A 17,141-nucleotide genomic window follows, 5' to 3' on the forward strand; every position below is an offset into this window, starting at 1 on the left:
TCTTTCGTTTACAGCATTATCTGCATACCAGAGGTACTACAGTTTACAATCTGACTACTGGAAGGTTCGTATAACTTTAACTTTTTAATGTAGTTAATAGAAAATGAATAATTAAGCCGTTCAAAATTTGGTTGATGATAGAAGTCCATAGCAATGTACCAGCATTTAAATGTTCACTATAAATCAACATTCCTTGCTTATATATTTAGTATGCTTCTTTATTTTCATTCAACTATTCATATTAGCCGGTGATTTTCTTAAAACGGGGTGGGATAAGAGTTTGGGGTTCTTCCTATTTCTTTTTATTGATAACCCAGGAACTGGTAGTTTCATTCCTCTAACGAACGTGTAGTTGTTATTTTGATTGCAAGGATATTTTGTACTGTTGTTTTGATGATCCTTTAAATGATGCCCTGTCAATATACTCATCTGTAGACAAATGCACTATATCTGTGTGTTCCAATATGTCACGTCGGCAGTTGTAACTAGAACCGAAGTTAGGAACAGACTGAACGTCTCATCAGATATAGTATTCCCGACTGCATTTACTCTTTATATTTACAAATGTACGCTGTATTGTTTCAAGAAACTGAGGATTGGTTGAGAGTATGGAATGAGTAGGTGTGGGCAAGCAAAGATCTGTATAAATAAAATCTCCTGACCCTTTGCTCAATGTATGCAATAATCTATAGTTCCAATGTCTGGATGATGGTAAGCGGGGGGCAGGGGGGCTGTTTGTGACATTTTCTTTTCCATATCCAAAGTGAGTGCGTAACTTATGGCTTCCTACTCTTTACTGATTTTTTTTTTTTTTTTTTTTTTTTTAATACGGAGTTGTTGGGAGTGTTTGTGAATAGAATTTTATAGGAAAATAAGCCGAAAGCAAAGTTATGCATGGCGACTTATATTAAAAAACTAATAAAACATACAGTGATTGATTTCTAACCCCTTTCTTTTAACCATCAACCTAACAAATACCTGTAAGTCTTGTGAGTATGACGATAAACGTGTATTTATGAAATATAAAATGTTTGGTGCTAATGCTGGCTACGCATACATTAATATAAGCCGCAAAAGTCTTATTGGCGATTACCATTTACTGTGGAACTGTAGCTAAACAATCATTCCATAAATCCATATTGTCGAGAAAAGTATTACCTCCAGAAAAGACTTTGTCTGAGGCAAGATGGTCTTCAGAGGTTTGTGGTATTTTTAAAAGGTAAAATGACATGTAAAGTTGTGTTTTTATGCCTATCCTGCTTTTGTTTTATTTCTCTATTTAAGACGCCTCTTGGTCTAATTGTTTTGCTGCAGCAGGATTTTCCAATAGAGATCATGTCAGGAAAAGTAGGAACAGCTACAGGATACACTGAACATATTCATTCTGTGATCGTTAATTCCGTAACCAATTGAGTTGAGTGAGCCTCTGCTTACTTTCACGCTTGAGAAATCTGCATTCATGTCACCAGAGGGAATACGCGCGTTCTCATACTTAATAAATGACAGAAGGGACGTGCACAGATAGAAGTGTAACTAGTTTACTTTAACTTTCTACTGTGGTTTTGAGCCATACCACAAATACAAAAAAAACTATGCATTTACAATATGCATCATCTTTAAAAAAATAAAATAAAATAAAAAATCACTTTTTAATTCTTGTTTATAGGATCTTTAAATTAAATTTAAGTTTTGAGTACAGTGTATTTCATACATTAATGCAGCGTTGCCCTGAAAAGAACTGTTAGTTTCAGATTGTTCCAGTAAACTGTTTACCTGCAGATCTGGCAGCCTGCATGATATTTTGGTTACATTTCATTGTCTTCGTGGCGATGATGATGAAGTCCCTTTCCCCACAGGCCAGTGGCAAACAACTCCAGGCCTCGAGGTCTGCAAACAGGCTGGGAATTCTGCCCCTAATGCTAGGAGCGGTGCACCACTGCCATAGACATGACCTAGTCGGATAGGCCCTCTTGGGGGCAGCATGATAACTTTGTTATTGTTTATAAGATTTTTGTATGTCTTACCCAAACACATACAAAGTTATATAATGGTTGGAAACATACGATGGCACCTTTTTTGAAAAATATTTATTATAGGTAATTGATACCTGCATTATAAAAAGCCCATGGTGATATTTAACTATTAATGAAATGGCTTCCATTTAAAACTGCCTGGTTTCACATGCTTCACTACTTGAAGTAAAGAGCATCGCTCCTCCTTAAAATCTATTTTTCTGGCTTATGCTTTCTTATTTCCAATCTCGAGTGTATGAAATAAATGGGGAAAATAATCCCTCTTATGCCTTTTGTCTGTTTTTTTTTATGTTCCATGCCTGATGTGTGTTAATTTGTTAGTGTCTGAATACAGAAGGGTTAAACAGCCATTGTAATTATATTTCAGTGCGCTACATGTTGTTTGCAAATGTAGCTAATAGCCTTGGAATTTGCTGATTGCAACTGAATTCAGCTTGATTTACAATTGTTAGCGCAAACACTTTTCAATCTGATTTTCTATAGAAATAGAATAACTCTGAATAGCGTATTTGTTTTTTTTCTTAATCACCTTGACAACATAAACGTAACTTCATAAGGAATCCCATCACAACCTGGTTAGTGATTTGGTATGAGCGATTTGTGGTAGCGGTCTTTTTAGATTATTCTGTTATCACATTTTTGGCTCAGGGTGCAGATGTGTTTTCATTCGAAGCTGTTCTTAATATGCTTTGCAGCAAGTCTTCAGACAGACACCTTCAGCTGCTATTGAACGGCAACTCCCATAAAACAGAATTTTAGGCAGGCTCCTTCATCTGCTTATTAAAACTTTTCCTCAGCCAGGATCAGTTTATTTTTGAATGTTTGGTCACCTTATTTAATTACAACTATGTTATTGCTAGCCTTGTAAAGAAAATGAATGAATAATACGAGTACATATTGGTGAATACACAAAGAAAACCCTTACTTAAATCTTTATGTACATAATTTAATGTTTAACCCATTCTTTTATAATTTTTTTTTTTTTACCATTTTTTTATCCCAGCCTGTGGATATCCATAGCTCCAATAGTTTATGTATATATCTATGGATTTATGGAGTACAATTCTGTCAACATGAGCTGCTGATGAGTTGACCCTGTTGCTATTATATTTGTATGTCTGTAATTTGTTGTACACTATATGACCAAGGGCATGTGAGTAAGTGTTTCAGCAACAGCCATTGCTAGCAGGTGTATAAAATCAAGCACATAAGCAACTATCTCTATAGACAAACAGCCAAGCTCTGTGACTTTAAACCTGACACTATCATAGTATGCCACGTTTGCCACGATTTAGTTTGACACACGTGCCCTGCTAGATCTGCCCACGTCAACTGTGCTATTATTGTGAAGTGGAAGTGTCTAGGAGTAACAGCCACAAAGCACTGGGCCAACACAGAGCGAGGTTGCCAAGGGCTGAAGCACATGGTGTGTAAAATAGTCTGTCCTCTTTTTAGCATTGCTCACTACAGATTTACAAACTACTCCTGGAAGCAACATCAGCACAAGCACTATGTGTTGGGAGCCTCTTGAAATCGCTTTCCATGGCCAAGCAGCTGAAGACAACACAAAGATGCCAGGCATCGGCTGCAGTGGTGTAAAGCACACCACCACTGGACTTTGGAGCAGTGGAAGCATGTTTTCTGGAGCGATGAATCACAATTCGTTATCTGGAAGTCTGACAGACAAGTCTGGGTTTGGGGGAATGCCAGGGGAGTACTAACTACCAGAATGCATAGTGCCTACTGTTTGGGGCTGTTTTGCAGGATTGGACAAGGCCCATAAGTTCGGGTGTAGGGTAATGTTCAGGCCAAAGCATACAAAGACATTGTAGACAATCGTGTGCTTCCAACTTTGTGGCATCAGTTTGGGGAAGGCCTTTTCAGGTCCCCATGTGCACAATGTAAGCTCCATAAATACATTATTTGAGGTGGAGGAACTTGAGTGGCCTGCACAGAGCCCTGACCTTAATCACAATGAGCACCTGTTTGAATTGGAACACTGTTTACAAGCCAGGCCTTGTCCAATGTGGGTGCCTGATCTGTGTACAATTTTCCTCACCCTTCAAACTCTTGGAAAACCTTCCCAGAAGAGTGAAGGCTGTTAAACCTGCAAGTGGGTCAAGTGGCACTCCGTATTAATGCCCGAAGCTTTTCACATCTTATTTGCTTTTTATTCTAATGTTTTGACAGAACAGGCTTGTGAAGCCCAAGAGCACACCCATAAATAAGATTTCCTGGCTTGCTTCATAGCATACAAAAAACAAAAACTGTCTGCGCTTCTTACCCTAATAAACTTTATTAGGGTAAGAAGCGCAGACAGTTTTTGTTTCTTGTATACATTGTACAGCCAATACACTGTTTTTTTGCAGCATGCTTACACCTGTTTGGTAGGCCTCGTATTATACATTTGTATTATTTCAGCCTGTGACTAGCTTAGCGCACCGACATTTTTCTTTTCCCTGTTTGCTTCATAGCATAAACAGGGGCATTGAGTGAATACAGTTGCAGGGCAATTTTGAGGACAGACTGTCCTACCACCTTTCCTCAACAACCTTTGTTTACATTTTACGACAAAAAGAAACTACAGTTTATAAGCTTGACCAGTTAGGAGTCTCTCGCCTGCTCGTCTATCCATTTTGTCATTAAATTTGAAAAGCCCATTACCACATCTAGCTTAAGAGCACGTTGACGACTCACCCAGGAGGTCACAAAAGAACCAAGAGAAACATGTAAAGAACCGCATGCCTCGCTTACCCTAGTTCAGGACAGTGTTTCCGATACCACAATAAGTCAGAGACTTAGTGCAAACATTACATCCATGGGGCAGTTGCAAGGTGAAAACCACTGCTGACCAAAAAAAACCACAAATGGTTATATTACATCTGCTAGACACACACACACACACACACACACACCATTTTGGGATAATCTTTGGACTGATGGCCTAAAGCTCAAGTGCAGTTGGGTTATGAAGCAGGACCATGATCTGAAGCAAGTAAAGGAAGTCCGTCTCTAATGACCCAAAAGAAATGGAGCGTTTGGAGTGGCCTAGTCAAAGTCCTGACTTTACTTATATTGAAATGCTGGGGCATGACCTTAAAGAGGCAGTTCATGCTCAAATTCCCCAATGTGGCTGAATTAAAACAATTCTGCCAAGAAGAGTGGGCTGAAATTCCTCCACAGTGATGTAAGACTCATTGTCTGTTATCAAAAGTTTAATTGGGCTTGTTGCCGCCAAGTGTGTCACAGCCAGGGGACAATTATTTTTTCACGTGTGATATAGGTTTTGATTGACTATTTACCTTCAATACGTGAAATTAATTTAAGGTGCATTTTGTGATAAATCACATTGTCTTTGTCTTACACTAAAAAAAAATAAAAAATAAAAAGTTGGGTGATCTGAAAGACCTAAATGTGACAAATAAGCAAAACAATTTCACAGCACTGTATACGCAGATTTTTGTCATTCTTTTTTGTTACCTTATAGTTTAGATATCCCTTTGTTGCTGTCATCCCAGTGTGATTTGCATGCAGTTTTGGTTAATTGGTTAATGTTGGTAATGATGTAATGCAAAAGTGTTCTAGTTTTTATTGAATCAGTAGCTTTATAAATGTACATAACCATTATTTGTAAACACCAAATCTTCTGTAAAAGAAAAATTTAGTTGCATTCAGTATGATTTTAGCCTAGAGACTTGGAACTCAGCCCAGTGTGATTTCTCTGCATTTTCAATCAAATCGTGCTGCTTTTTATATTTTCCCTATTTATGGCCATTTTGTCACATGATTTAAATCCTGATGACTTATTTTACTGTTAAAAACGCTGTTGCACTTTAAACAAATATTAGCTGCACTCGTTTATGCTAAGAAAATTGTAGCTGATCTTTTCGCCAAAGGTTTACTCATAAAATAAAAAAAATGAACTTTTTACCACTTTCTGATCATCTGTTCTGCCATGTTGCCGTACATTTCTAATAACCGTACATGAGATCAGCAACAGAGCGGTGTGGGGTCATCAAAGGTCCCAGTAGGGTCTGTCCAGACCCTGCTCTACTACAGAGCACCAATGTTTCCATGAGGGGAATCTCAAAGTACGTTCTAGTATTTAAACGACCTAGATGTTCTGGTGCTCCTGTTAGGAGAGAGTCCAGACTCTCTTTAGACTACAAAAACTGCTAGACATACTATGACAACCTCGTGGGTGGCTTTGTAATGACTTAATACCTTCTGCTGGGCAAAGTCTTTTAAGATGCTCTTTTGGTTTCTGTGAAAAGAATTTGTATGTGGAGACAGACTTGGGGGTTTAGCAGTACTTAGGAGTGTTTGTTTCCCATGTCGCTACAAAACGTAATTCCGCACCTTTATGGGACTGGATCGCATAAAAGCGAATCTACGTCTGAGGTAATCTGTAAGCATTGTGTATCACTTTTATGGTCTTATGAAAGTGCGGTATTCTGGTGTGAGGGCTGGGTTTCATAAAAGGGGGATATTTGCATTATTTCTGTTTTGTCAGGGAAATTGTCACATGAATGAAAATGTCATAACGATATTTGCTCTTATTTTTCAGAATGCTGCCTTTCTTTATGGCCTTGGTTTGGTCTACTTCCATTACAATGCATTTCACTGGTATGTGCTGTATAATGTATTGCATTTCCTTGATTTCAACCCTCCATTAGTAGACTGGTAAGGAGAAGAAATATTAGGGCACATCTAAGAGTTGTTTACAAAGTTCTCGCATTAGAGCTAAGCTGATTGGGTGAAAAGTGGACCACCATCCCAGCAGAAGTGGTAAAGGGTAATGCAGTGAGGGAGTTAAACATGCATGGAGTAGGCATAACGCTATTCTCAATCTAAGTCAATACCAAGAAACGATTACGGCAGCAAGAATGGGCCGACTACCTGGCCTCAAATTATACAAACACTGGTTCCTACCTGCAGATTCTACTCTGCACTTTGTATTGAACAATGTTTCCATTAGCATTTATGAAAGGCTTTTTTTTTATTTATTTTTTTGACTTAAGCATCAATGCATTTTAAACAATTTACTCAACTTTCGGCAGATTTTCTAGGTGATCCATAAATTGATAAATGCAGCCACTTCTTTTTTTGAAGTCTATGTTAATGTGTAGTTCTGTTTTTCTTTAGGGCAATTAGAGCATTTCAGGAAGTGCTTTATGTCGATCCCAGCTTTTGTCGCGCCAAGGAAATCCATTTACGGCTTGGACTTATGTTCAAAGTGAACACCGATTATGAGTCAAGTTTAAAGGTGAGATTGTTTTTTGTGCTTGGTTTTATGCAGCAGTTTTGATGTACTTGGCTTTAGTAATAGTCATGTTCTCATATCAATACTTTGCGATTGAAAGGGTCAATTTTCTGCTTATATAACTTTATATATTAAGTATTTCTTAATATTTAATAGTTTCCAAACGACCCACCTCTCTCAGTGGTTCTTAGCAGTGCAAACATTTAAAGTGAAGTGATTTCTGGCTCCTTTTTGGTTTCTTGGCCTCCAATCCCTATTGCTGTTAGTAGTGCAGGTTCTATGTGATTCCTGCTTCAGGATGAATATTGTGACCCGCTAATGTCTAATCTACGTGTAGAGATCTCTGAAAGGTGCTGCCTCTGGCGTGAAAAGTTAGGAAAAACCGTCAGCATGGCGATAATCACGCATTGCATACATATGTGACAGTCCAGTTCTCAGATCAGTTATCCTAATTTTGTTTAGTATACATTGTTTTAATATAATTTTAAAGGGAAATTCCAATGCTTTTGTTTCAGTATGTTTGATATGTTTTACTGCATGTAAATTTGTGCATGCAAATTAGGGAAGTCTCATTTTCTAACCCCAATAGCAAAGGAATGCATCTAGCCATGCAATGGAATTCATTAGTACTCATGCCTGTGACTCTTATACGTATTTTAATGTATGGCTGGCGTTTTTACTTTTTGTCTGTACATCAAGTACTGTGAACCTCATTATGTGTGAATTTTGGACTTGACTCCCAGTTTAGTGACTGACAATATATCCCAAAGTGACACTTTTAGTGAGCCTCACAGATATAGTTTGTGAAGACTTACTAAAAAAAAAAAACAAAAAAACTTTGAAACAAACCATATTATTGTCATCCATGCTTTCCCTTCCTGAATGATAAGATGAAAATTCGGCATCTATTCTGTTTTTTTCTGCCAAGAATTAGCTTGACTCAGCTTCAAGGATAAGCTCAGCAAGCCCTGTCCCCATTCTGGCATTCTGGTAACTCGTATCAAAAAAGTTGAACTTTCCTATTAAGCAGACAGATTGACTGCTGCTGCTCATTTGCTTCAGTAAGTGCACCAATCTGTTTTTTATTTTTTTTTTTAAGGCAGATTTTTCTAAAATGGAAAGATTTGTAGGTGAGGCTATGATGGTCTGGACCTCATTAGGTGGAGTCCAGGGTAAATGGAATTACTTATCCCCATAGAACCCGAAAAATGTCCCGAAAACACCAGATCGTGTGTGGCATCTTACATTGTGTTCATATATTGATGGCGCAGAACGTCATGAAGACAGTAGCGATGTTCACACCTCAACCCGACAGATGCCCTTAAACACAGAGGAGCAACAACCATTACCTGCTTCTTTGCTGGCTCTCATTGAGACATTAAGATGGAACGTGGATGTGTAAGAGTTAAAAGTAAAAAAAACAGCCTGCAGGCTCACTTGTCACTCTCCCCACAGGGCCCAGAGCAACCACATCTTAACCCCAAATCCGTTCACACCACGGCCCCAAACTTTATGCGATGCTTTAGGTCTAAAGAAGCTTTGGTAACCCCCTGAACTGCTCAAATGCTATAAAAACCTAATATAGTCAAAAAAAGTAAAACTTCCCAAGTTAGAAAAGCGCTAACATAACTCCAGAAATCCACAAAAGCCATTAGTTCAAATTTAGAGCACAAACCCAAAACTGATTGTTTTCTTTAATCTGAGTAAAAAAATAGCCATAGTACTTTACAAAAGTAATGATTACAGAGGACATACAAAAATACAGCATAAAAAAAAGGATAATACAGAAAGCATACACTTCTGAAACTGTAAAATTATCTGTGGAAATCTCCAGATGTTAAGTCCGTTGTCAGAAGGATATTCCAGGAAACTCCAATTCCTAGATTCCAATTCTTAAAGGAATCTTCTTGCTTTGCCTCTGGGAGACGTTCCATTTGGTGTCACGTGGGGCGGGAAGCGCGTAGCCCAAGCGTTTTTTATGACACTCCTGGGCCATAAAACCTGGCAGCAAACTCCCTCTTATCCTTTTATACATCATATGTGGGTTGTTATGGTTCCTTGTACATTAACACTGGGGTGATCACATCCTCCATACAGGTAGCAAACACCCCGTATCTACCTGGTAGCTACTGTTTTTTCTCAAATGTTAGCTTGCGAGCAGGGCTCTCTCCACCAAATGTATCGGTTTGTCTTAGTCTGTCAATTCTTGTCTTGTCATATCCCTTGGATTTATGTATTGTATTAAGCGCTGCGTAAACTGTTGGCGCTATATAAATAAAAGATAATAATGTTCTTCCAGCTGTGGAGCTGAACGTTTATTGGTGATCTCTGTGGTAGTAGTACTCTTATGTATATCTGTAAACATGTCTGTGCAAATGTTGCTAAAGCGGTGCAGTCACTTTCCACACGATCCCCTAGGCATCGCTTGCTTTCCCTGATGTTATTACCTGATACGTAGAACATAGGCTTTCCCATAATACGTCCTTAGTGTCTGGTGCTAGAACGCTGATATATTGCTATTTGTATCTTGATTCTTGGATTATTTTCCATTTTAAACACACTATGACCAATTTAACAGGGAAAGATATATCCTGAAGATTCAATGACATATTCAACTGGCCCCTGAGCGCTTGCTCACTGTCACTTTTAGCCAAGAAGCAGTTTGTCCAAGTGAGATTCCTACAGATCTGTGTGGATCCTCCTGTCAAAGCATAGCTGGCAGAACGAGTGACCTGAACACACGGAAGTTTGGCTGCCTGCCAACGCTTTGATTACGCTTCCTCCTCTCTCCCCATTTCCCTTCCAGTCAAGAGAACAAAGGTAGCCACATGGCATAATCATACCTTTTAACATTTTCTTATAAAAATGTCCAAATCCCTTTTGGAAAACCTTGGTATTTTCAGTGCAGTCGAGGATTCAATTAGCAGTGTGGTGGCCGTGACCTATTTTACTAATATCACCCATAGCCATACAAGCTTCGGCCGTAACGAGATATTAACCACAAAATATTACTGTCTTTCATGTGCCATTCCCGTATAAGATGCAATTTGATCAAACACTTTCTCTGTCTATATTTAAGACAGCTGCTTGGTTAAAGTGTGGATTTTTTTTTTTCCTTCTCCCTCCGATACGTTGTCGGTTTTATCCGTTTCTCAATTACGTGTTACCATTCCGCGCAGCGCCTTCTAGGTAAATCCTCTCGCCGTGGATGTGAATTTCTATAGACTGCTGTCTGCCTTGAGGTATTGTGTGTCGTCTGTGAACTGCATAATAACCGTTTCACGCAGCAGCCGGCTTCACTACCGCAATATCTGTACGAGGTGCAGAGGTTTTCCAGCGGCTTCTGCTTGTTGTAGACGGGAGACTCTGAAATTAACAAGGTTTGCTGTTTTTTTGTTTTTTTTCTCGTTTTCAGCACCGGTGAGCATCTGCTCGTCTCTTTGTGCTTCACCGTGATGAAAATTCTCATTTGTATAACGTGTTGTATACTGACCTTTTTTCCTCCATGTATCAGATTAGGATTCTGGGCATATGCTGGTGTGTTTAAGATTGTAGATAATGTTGCAGGTTTGTTTCCTTCTTACGAGGACGCTTTAAGCCCTTCTTTTTACTTGTGCAATTGAGAAATCGTTATATTAAGATTGACGTTTGAATGTTTTTACCCTGAAATAGGTATTTAATATTTAGAGAGTGCCTATACCCCCTATAGTTTAAGGTTTCTCGTATTACGCTTGGTTTTGGTTTTAAACACATTGTCTAAATGTGTTCCTCCTCAGTGGCGTTGTCACTCTTAAATATGCTTTTCAGCATTTTTTCAAAGGCTGATTCATTTTGATTTATATCCAGATCGTGTGTGGCATCTTACATTGTGTTCATTTGCATAATGTCTGCCGTCATCTCCGTGCTTATTATTTACTTTATATTTAGTGATTTTCAAATTCCCCAAGTAGCGTTGCTATGGTAACCTTCCCAAAGCCGCTCCGTCTAGTTATCTGCATCAATACACAATTGATGAGAAAATACACAGGTATGAATTCCGAATTCCCGTTTTCTTTGCGGTATAATTGAGTCTTTGTGGAACTGTTTTTGTGAAAGGTTTGTAAGAGTCTGTTTATGTCGGATCATTCATGCTGTTGGAAGATACGTTTTTCATACGGGGAAATGCAGAGTCTGTAAAGGTTCCGTATTTTTGCTGCACTCGGCATTGTCATTTATGCAACCAATTGTGAAAAGTACTTGCGAGGGATTTTATGTGTATTAATATGCAATAAATGTATTTGGGTACGAATGTTGCAAACCAAAACTAATCAGTTTATTCTTCCCGCAGCATTTTCAGTTGGCTTTGATTGACTGCAATCCCTGCACTTTGTCCAAAGCGGAAAGTAAGTATTTTAGATAGTATGTGTAACTATTTAAACATTGTACATGGTCCCTTTAAATTGTCCTGGGTTCGGCAGCCATAGGCTGTGCAGGTGATGGTTGGCTGAACGCGTGTCCTGCACCATGATGCTCTCCTCCAGCCGGCTCCGGTGACTGCTCTGAACCCCATGGGCTTACACCTTCAATTTCATTTTATGTCTAATTGTATCAGACACACTTAACGTTCAATACTGTGGGCAATGTATGTAATAATGCTTTTAATATACACACAATATTGTACTTGTTCTGTGCGTTGGATGTGTTGACCATGCATAATATATAGTGGAGTCGTTGAATTGACGCTCCCAGCTCTCCTGCCCATTGTGTCTATAACCAATTGTGTGGTGCTGCGGAATTTTCTGTATAGATAAGAGACAAGAAACCCTGACTTTATTCTACATGAGGGTTCAGCTTACATGATTTAGATAACATAGAATTTGATGGTAGATAAGAACTGGTCGGCACATCTAGTATGACCATTTTCCCATGTAGAGACATAGACCTTAGTAAGTCATCATGAGCAACACGTGTTAAGATGTTTCTGCACAGATCATAGCTAAATCGTTACGAACTCTCATTAATGTGTTCATTTTGTGGGGTCAACCGGGCATTTTTGTAGAATGAAATTACTGTTTTTGTCCCTACCTAATACACAGATAAGCCAGCCGAAAAGCTTCTCACATCACGTACAATTTGCTGTTTAGTGAATAAACCTCTATTTAATAACTACTTTGAATAAATGAGCATGTATTTCACCATTTGATGTAACCACAACATAGATATAGATCAGCGCATACCCAGTAAATAAAACGGCCTCGGTTTGTTCTGTTTACGTGTTGGTCATTTCGGCGTCACCACGGAATCTGAAGTTTATGCTTTTTAGGGTGCGCTTCCTTTTCTGTGTTTTTAAGCATTTGATGTAAAGCAGTCAGCATTAACTGAAATGCAGATATTTAACACTCCTTTCCTATGCTTACTAACATTCTGCCTTGCTTTTATTACTGTTACTATTTTAAGCGTTTCGAGACCCAAATTATTTGCTTTCACTTCATAGGAGAAACAGTACAGGCTTGGCAAACTGTAGATTTCACATTTGCTTTATCTTCAGCTACTGTTTCACATATCTGTTACTCTCCACCTTGTGTTCAGCCTGTAACGATGGCAAAATAGTTGAACTTGGTTATTAGGCAGTCGCTGATTTTAAACGCAGCGGTTACAAATAGCCAGTAACACTCGCTTTTCTTTTTCAGTTCAGTTTCACATTGCTCACTTGTACGAAACACAGGTAAGTAATCTGTTTTTATTTAAAGAGATGAAAAATAAATTGCCTTTACTGTATTGTCTTGGGTCGGCAATCTTAAAACTAATCATCCATCGCAGTGTTGTCAAACCTCTTTAGTGTAGCGGGCTGCATTCTTTTCCCCACTGAAGAACCAGGCAATTTGAGCTGAGAAAGTGTGTGTGGGTGGATAATGATATATATATATATATAATCCTTTATAAAGCATATATATATATTAAAAAAAAATATATATATACTCCCTCTATAATACACTAGGACGCTATAATATACTTGGACTTGGAACATCTGGCTTCATGCAGTCTCTAATCTAGTGTATCCATATTATGAGCTTTGATAGCAATGATCAACATATTCACCCTTAATGATTTGTTTAATGTTAAGCATTGGTTAGAAAAGATTACATGGACAAATGGACCACTTTGCAAGAAAAGGTGTACTTTTTTAGGTTTATTTAATCACTTTTTTATATTCACTTTTAATGCATATGATAGCTGCATGGCCCCTTTAAATTTTTAATGTGGTCCATTTGTTCGTATGTATGGGGAGATTCTACAGAATTCCCTCAGAATGCATTTGGTCCTTTCTCCATCCTCTGCTGGACATGCATCTCACTGCACATGACGCACTCACCCCCCCAGTCAGCTCCATTGCTGGCTCTCCTGAACTGTCTTTAGGGGTCTGTTTAGACCCCAGTGCACCGTGATTTCAGTGGGTGCACTTTCCTGCCACCCAATGGCTGCGTAAACTGTCAATCCAGTGACAGGACATCCGTATGTACACTGACAGCTTAAGCAGCCAATAAGTGGCAAGACGTTTTGGGTCACAGAGAAGGAAGGGAGGAAGAATGGGTAGCATGGCTACAACTTGTGTGTCAGATAAGTTTTTATTCTTTTTGTTTTGGAAGAATGCATGTCAAAGTACTCAGTGCTTTATCATGCAGTCTCTTATAGTAGGGATGTCAGGAACACTAAACTTATTTGCTGAAGATGTAGTAATATATGTTGTTTAATGTATGTCCTAAATTTCCCTAAAATGGATGGTTTTATGTATAATTTAGCCTGCAAAATGTTTTGTGTTCTCTTTAACTGCCAATTGCTGAATGTTTTTTTTATTTATTTTTCAACAGCGAAAGTATCACTCTGCAAAGGAAGCTTATGAACAACTGTTGCAGACTGAAAACCTTTCAACTCAAGTAAAGGCAACTGTTTTGCAGCAGTTGGGTATGAATACTTGTGTATCTATCGAATAATATTAAGAAGGTTCACTATGTGTGTATATTGCCTCGTGACAATAGCTCTCTTGCCATCTCTGCTGAAACTTAAGTTGCCTTCACAGGTTGGATGCATCACACTGTTGATCAATTGGGAGAGAAGACCACCAAAGCCAGCTATGCTATTCAGTATCTTCAGAAATCTTTGGAGGCAGATCCCAACTCTGGACAGTCCTGGTATTTCCTTGGAAGGTAAGGTATTTGTCTGTAAAGGGAATGTATCATCAACATGAACCTAGTTTTCACTGGGCCGCTAACTTAAAACCAGCCCACACCCACAAAAGGTGTGTGGGAGTCCAACGAAAAATGCTTAAAACATGTCCTAATTAACCTAAGGCTTAAAATACAATATATGAGGTCAGTTCCTTTTTTTCCTTAAATTGGCCCCACCCACAAATTTAGCAGTTTCCCCACTAACCAATAATAAGCTTTGCTATGCCATGTGAACACTGATTTACTTTTTATATTACAGTTCATGGTAGTCGGTAGTCCGTGGTATTTAGCAACCATCCTCCCTAAAAACTGCATAAAATTATGCAGAAAGCTAATTTGCTTAATTTGCAATTTTTCCCCTTCTCCAATATAAAGGTGCTATTCCAGTATCGGGAAAGTTCAGGATGCCTTTATATCGTACAGGCAATCTATTGATAAGTCGGAGGCGAGTGCCGATACATGGTGTTCTATAGGGTAAGTATTAAAATTCCAATAAGACAATATGAATTAAAAGCATTTAATGTGCAGCGGGGTTTCCCCTACATTTAATTTGTTTTCACTAAGCCTCCGCCGTATCTGTAGGACAGAGGTGTCGGTGCAGTAGGCTATATCCAGTATCTGGATATCAGATTAAATAATGCACTTGAGTCCATCATGTTCTGAGTAACTGCTCTGTTATTTATACTTCATTTTATTCTAAGCTGTACATTTTCAACACGCTTTACAGGGGTTATACATAAAAAGGGATTCCGGTACAATCAGAGGAATGTTCCTGTTAATTGCACCATTCCGTTGGTTGCTTTGGTGATGAAACCACTTTCTAAAGCTGTGTCATAATATGCTATTCGTAACTCCATATGTTGCCATTAGGTTAAAGGTGTATTCTTGGATATCATTTACAGGCTTATAATGCAGATATTAGAAGTGTTTGGAACATTTAAACACCCGCAGTTTATAAAGTATATATTCAAACTCGTTATCGATACTAGAGAGTATAGCGCTCTCTGTAGTAGTTTCATATCTTATTCAGACGTCTTGATTGTCTTCCAGTGTCCTATATCAGCAGCAGAACCAGCCTATGGATGCTCTGCAAGCCTACATCTGTGCTGTACAGCTGGATCATGGCCATGCTGCCGCCTGGATGGACTTGGGGACACTCTACGAATCCTGCAATCAGCCTCAGGATGCTATTAAATGCTACCTAAATGCAACAAGGAGCAAAAATTGTAGTAATACCTCTGCACTTGCAGCACGTATTAAGTACTTACAGGTAAAACTGCCATTTTCTTAAGATGAAAAATTGCACTTAGCATGTCCATATACCATACAATTTTAGTCGAGAATGTAAGTTAAGTTGGTCTGTTAGTATGCCATGTTTTTGTCTCTAAACAATCCCATGTGCATTCATTGTTCCATGGCTTGTAATTTTTAAGTGTGTGGAAGGAAATCCTTCAACAAAGCCATTTCACCCATTTTTCTCTATTATTGCATATTAACGTCTACACCTTTTTATGTTCTGTCTACATTATAATTTGTCGCAGACTTCGAAACGGTCACACCAGGGTAAGCCTGACTCTTGTGTGACCTTTTCGGATCATAACTTTGAACTTTCTAAGTCCCATTCTCCCAAAGGTTTAAATTCTGGTTACCCTGTTTTTTTGATGCCTTTCGTACGAAATCCCAAATTTAAATCTATTCTATCTTAAAAAGGTCAGTTCATGTTAGGAAGCTTTAGTGGACATGCTCTTATTAAAATAGGCCTGTGTTAAATTTCCTTCTCACGTAATTTTTCCTAGGCTCAGTTGTGTAACCTTCCACAAGGTAGTCTACAGAATAAAACTAAATTGCTTCCTAGTATTGAGGAGGCATGGAGCCTACCAATCCCCGCAGAGCTTACCTCCAGGCAGGGTGCCATGAACTCAGCGCAGCAGGTGAGAAGTTGGGTTATGTTCTGCAGACACCCAACTTTAAAAGTTGTTTTGAATATTTAGCTTCAAGTTTCTTTTACTTGAGCACCACTGGTTTATTTTTTTGTGCACCTCAATTAATATAGTAAGATTTCAATAAATTCCCTGCCTTTTGGGTACCAAATTAAGAACCTTTGTGGATTGTCAATAGTTGGTTTTTGTTTTTTTTTGTTTTTTTTTAATTTAAATAAGGTCCCATTCCTCCATCAGTTTTTATATTTTATTTGTTTGCCTCTGCTGGTGTTCATTAATGGAAGCCAGTGCATTATGTGTGAAGCCACGTTCATTTTCCCAGTTCAGTAATTAAACGTTTTCCTTTCTTGTTAGGGTAAGATATTCAGATCACACAGAACCATATTCTCTCTCTCTTATAATTCGTAGGCCTGTAAACCTCCTCATCAGAATGCTGAATCTGTACTAGGCCTCAGTCAAACATCAATTTCACAGCAGTCCTTGCCGCTGCACATGATTCCTTCTAGCCAGGTAGATGAACTGTCAAGTCCTGCCAAGAGGAAAAGAACATCTAGTCCGGCAAAGGTATTTTACATGGCAAAGCAATGTATGTGGCTCGTGCTGCTGTATTTGTTTTATATCGTCTCTTCCCTTGATATTCGCATACATGATGGAGAGCGTTTTATTCAAAACACGTTTTTCCATATGTGGACAGATCCCC

The 17,141-nt window shown here is 38.6% G+C and overlaps 1 protein-coding gene across 2 annotated transcripts in view; it reads left to right on the forward strand.

The window, feature by feature from the left end:
• KDM6A (lysine demethylase 6A) overlaps positions 1–17,141 on the forward strand; it is a 57,766-nt gene that overhangs the window by 21,827 nt on the left and 18,798 nt on the right. Inside the window, exons 4-14 of one of the 2 annotated variants that reach the window (XM_053457473.1) lie at positions 15–64; positions 6,601–6,659; positions 7,179–7,299; positions 11,624–11,678; positions 12,966–13,000; positions 14,145–14,238; positions 14,354–14,480; positions 14,877–14,975; positions 15,552–15,771; positions 16,298–16,432; positions 16,850–17,005. In XM_053457473.1, the coding sequence (XP_053313448.1) occupies positions 15–64; positions 6,601–6,659; positions 7,179–7,299; positions 11,624–11,678; positions 12,966–13,000; positions 14,145–14,238; positions 14,354–14,480; positions 14,877–14,975; positions 15,552–15,771; positions 16,298–16,432; positions 16,850–17,005 (1,151 nt within the window). The remainder of the gene's footprint in view (positions 1–14; positions 65–6,600; positions 6,660–7,178; positions 7,300–11,623; positions 11,679–12,965; positions 13,001–14,144; positions 14,239–14,353; positions 14,481–14,876; positions 14,976–15,551; positions 15,772–16,297; positions 16,433–16,849; positions 17,006–17,141) is intronic. The other variant, XM_053457474.1, reaches the window with a different exon arrangement.

Source organism: Spea bombifrons, chromosome 2 (genome assembly GCF_027358695.1).
Source record: "Spea bombifrons isolate aSpeBom1 chromosome 2, aSpeBom1.2.pri, whole genome shotgun sequence".
NCBI classification, from domain to species: domain Eukaryota; kingdom Metazoa; phylum Chordata; class Amphibia; order Anura; family Pelobatidae; genus Spea; species Spea bombifrons.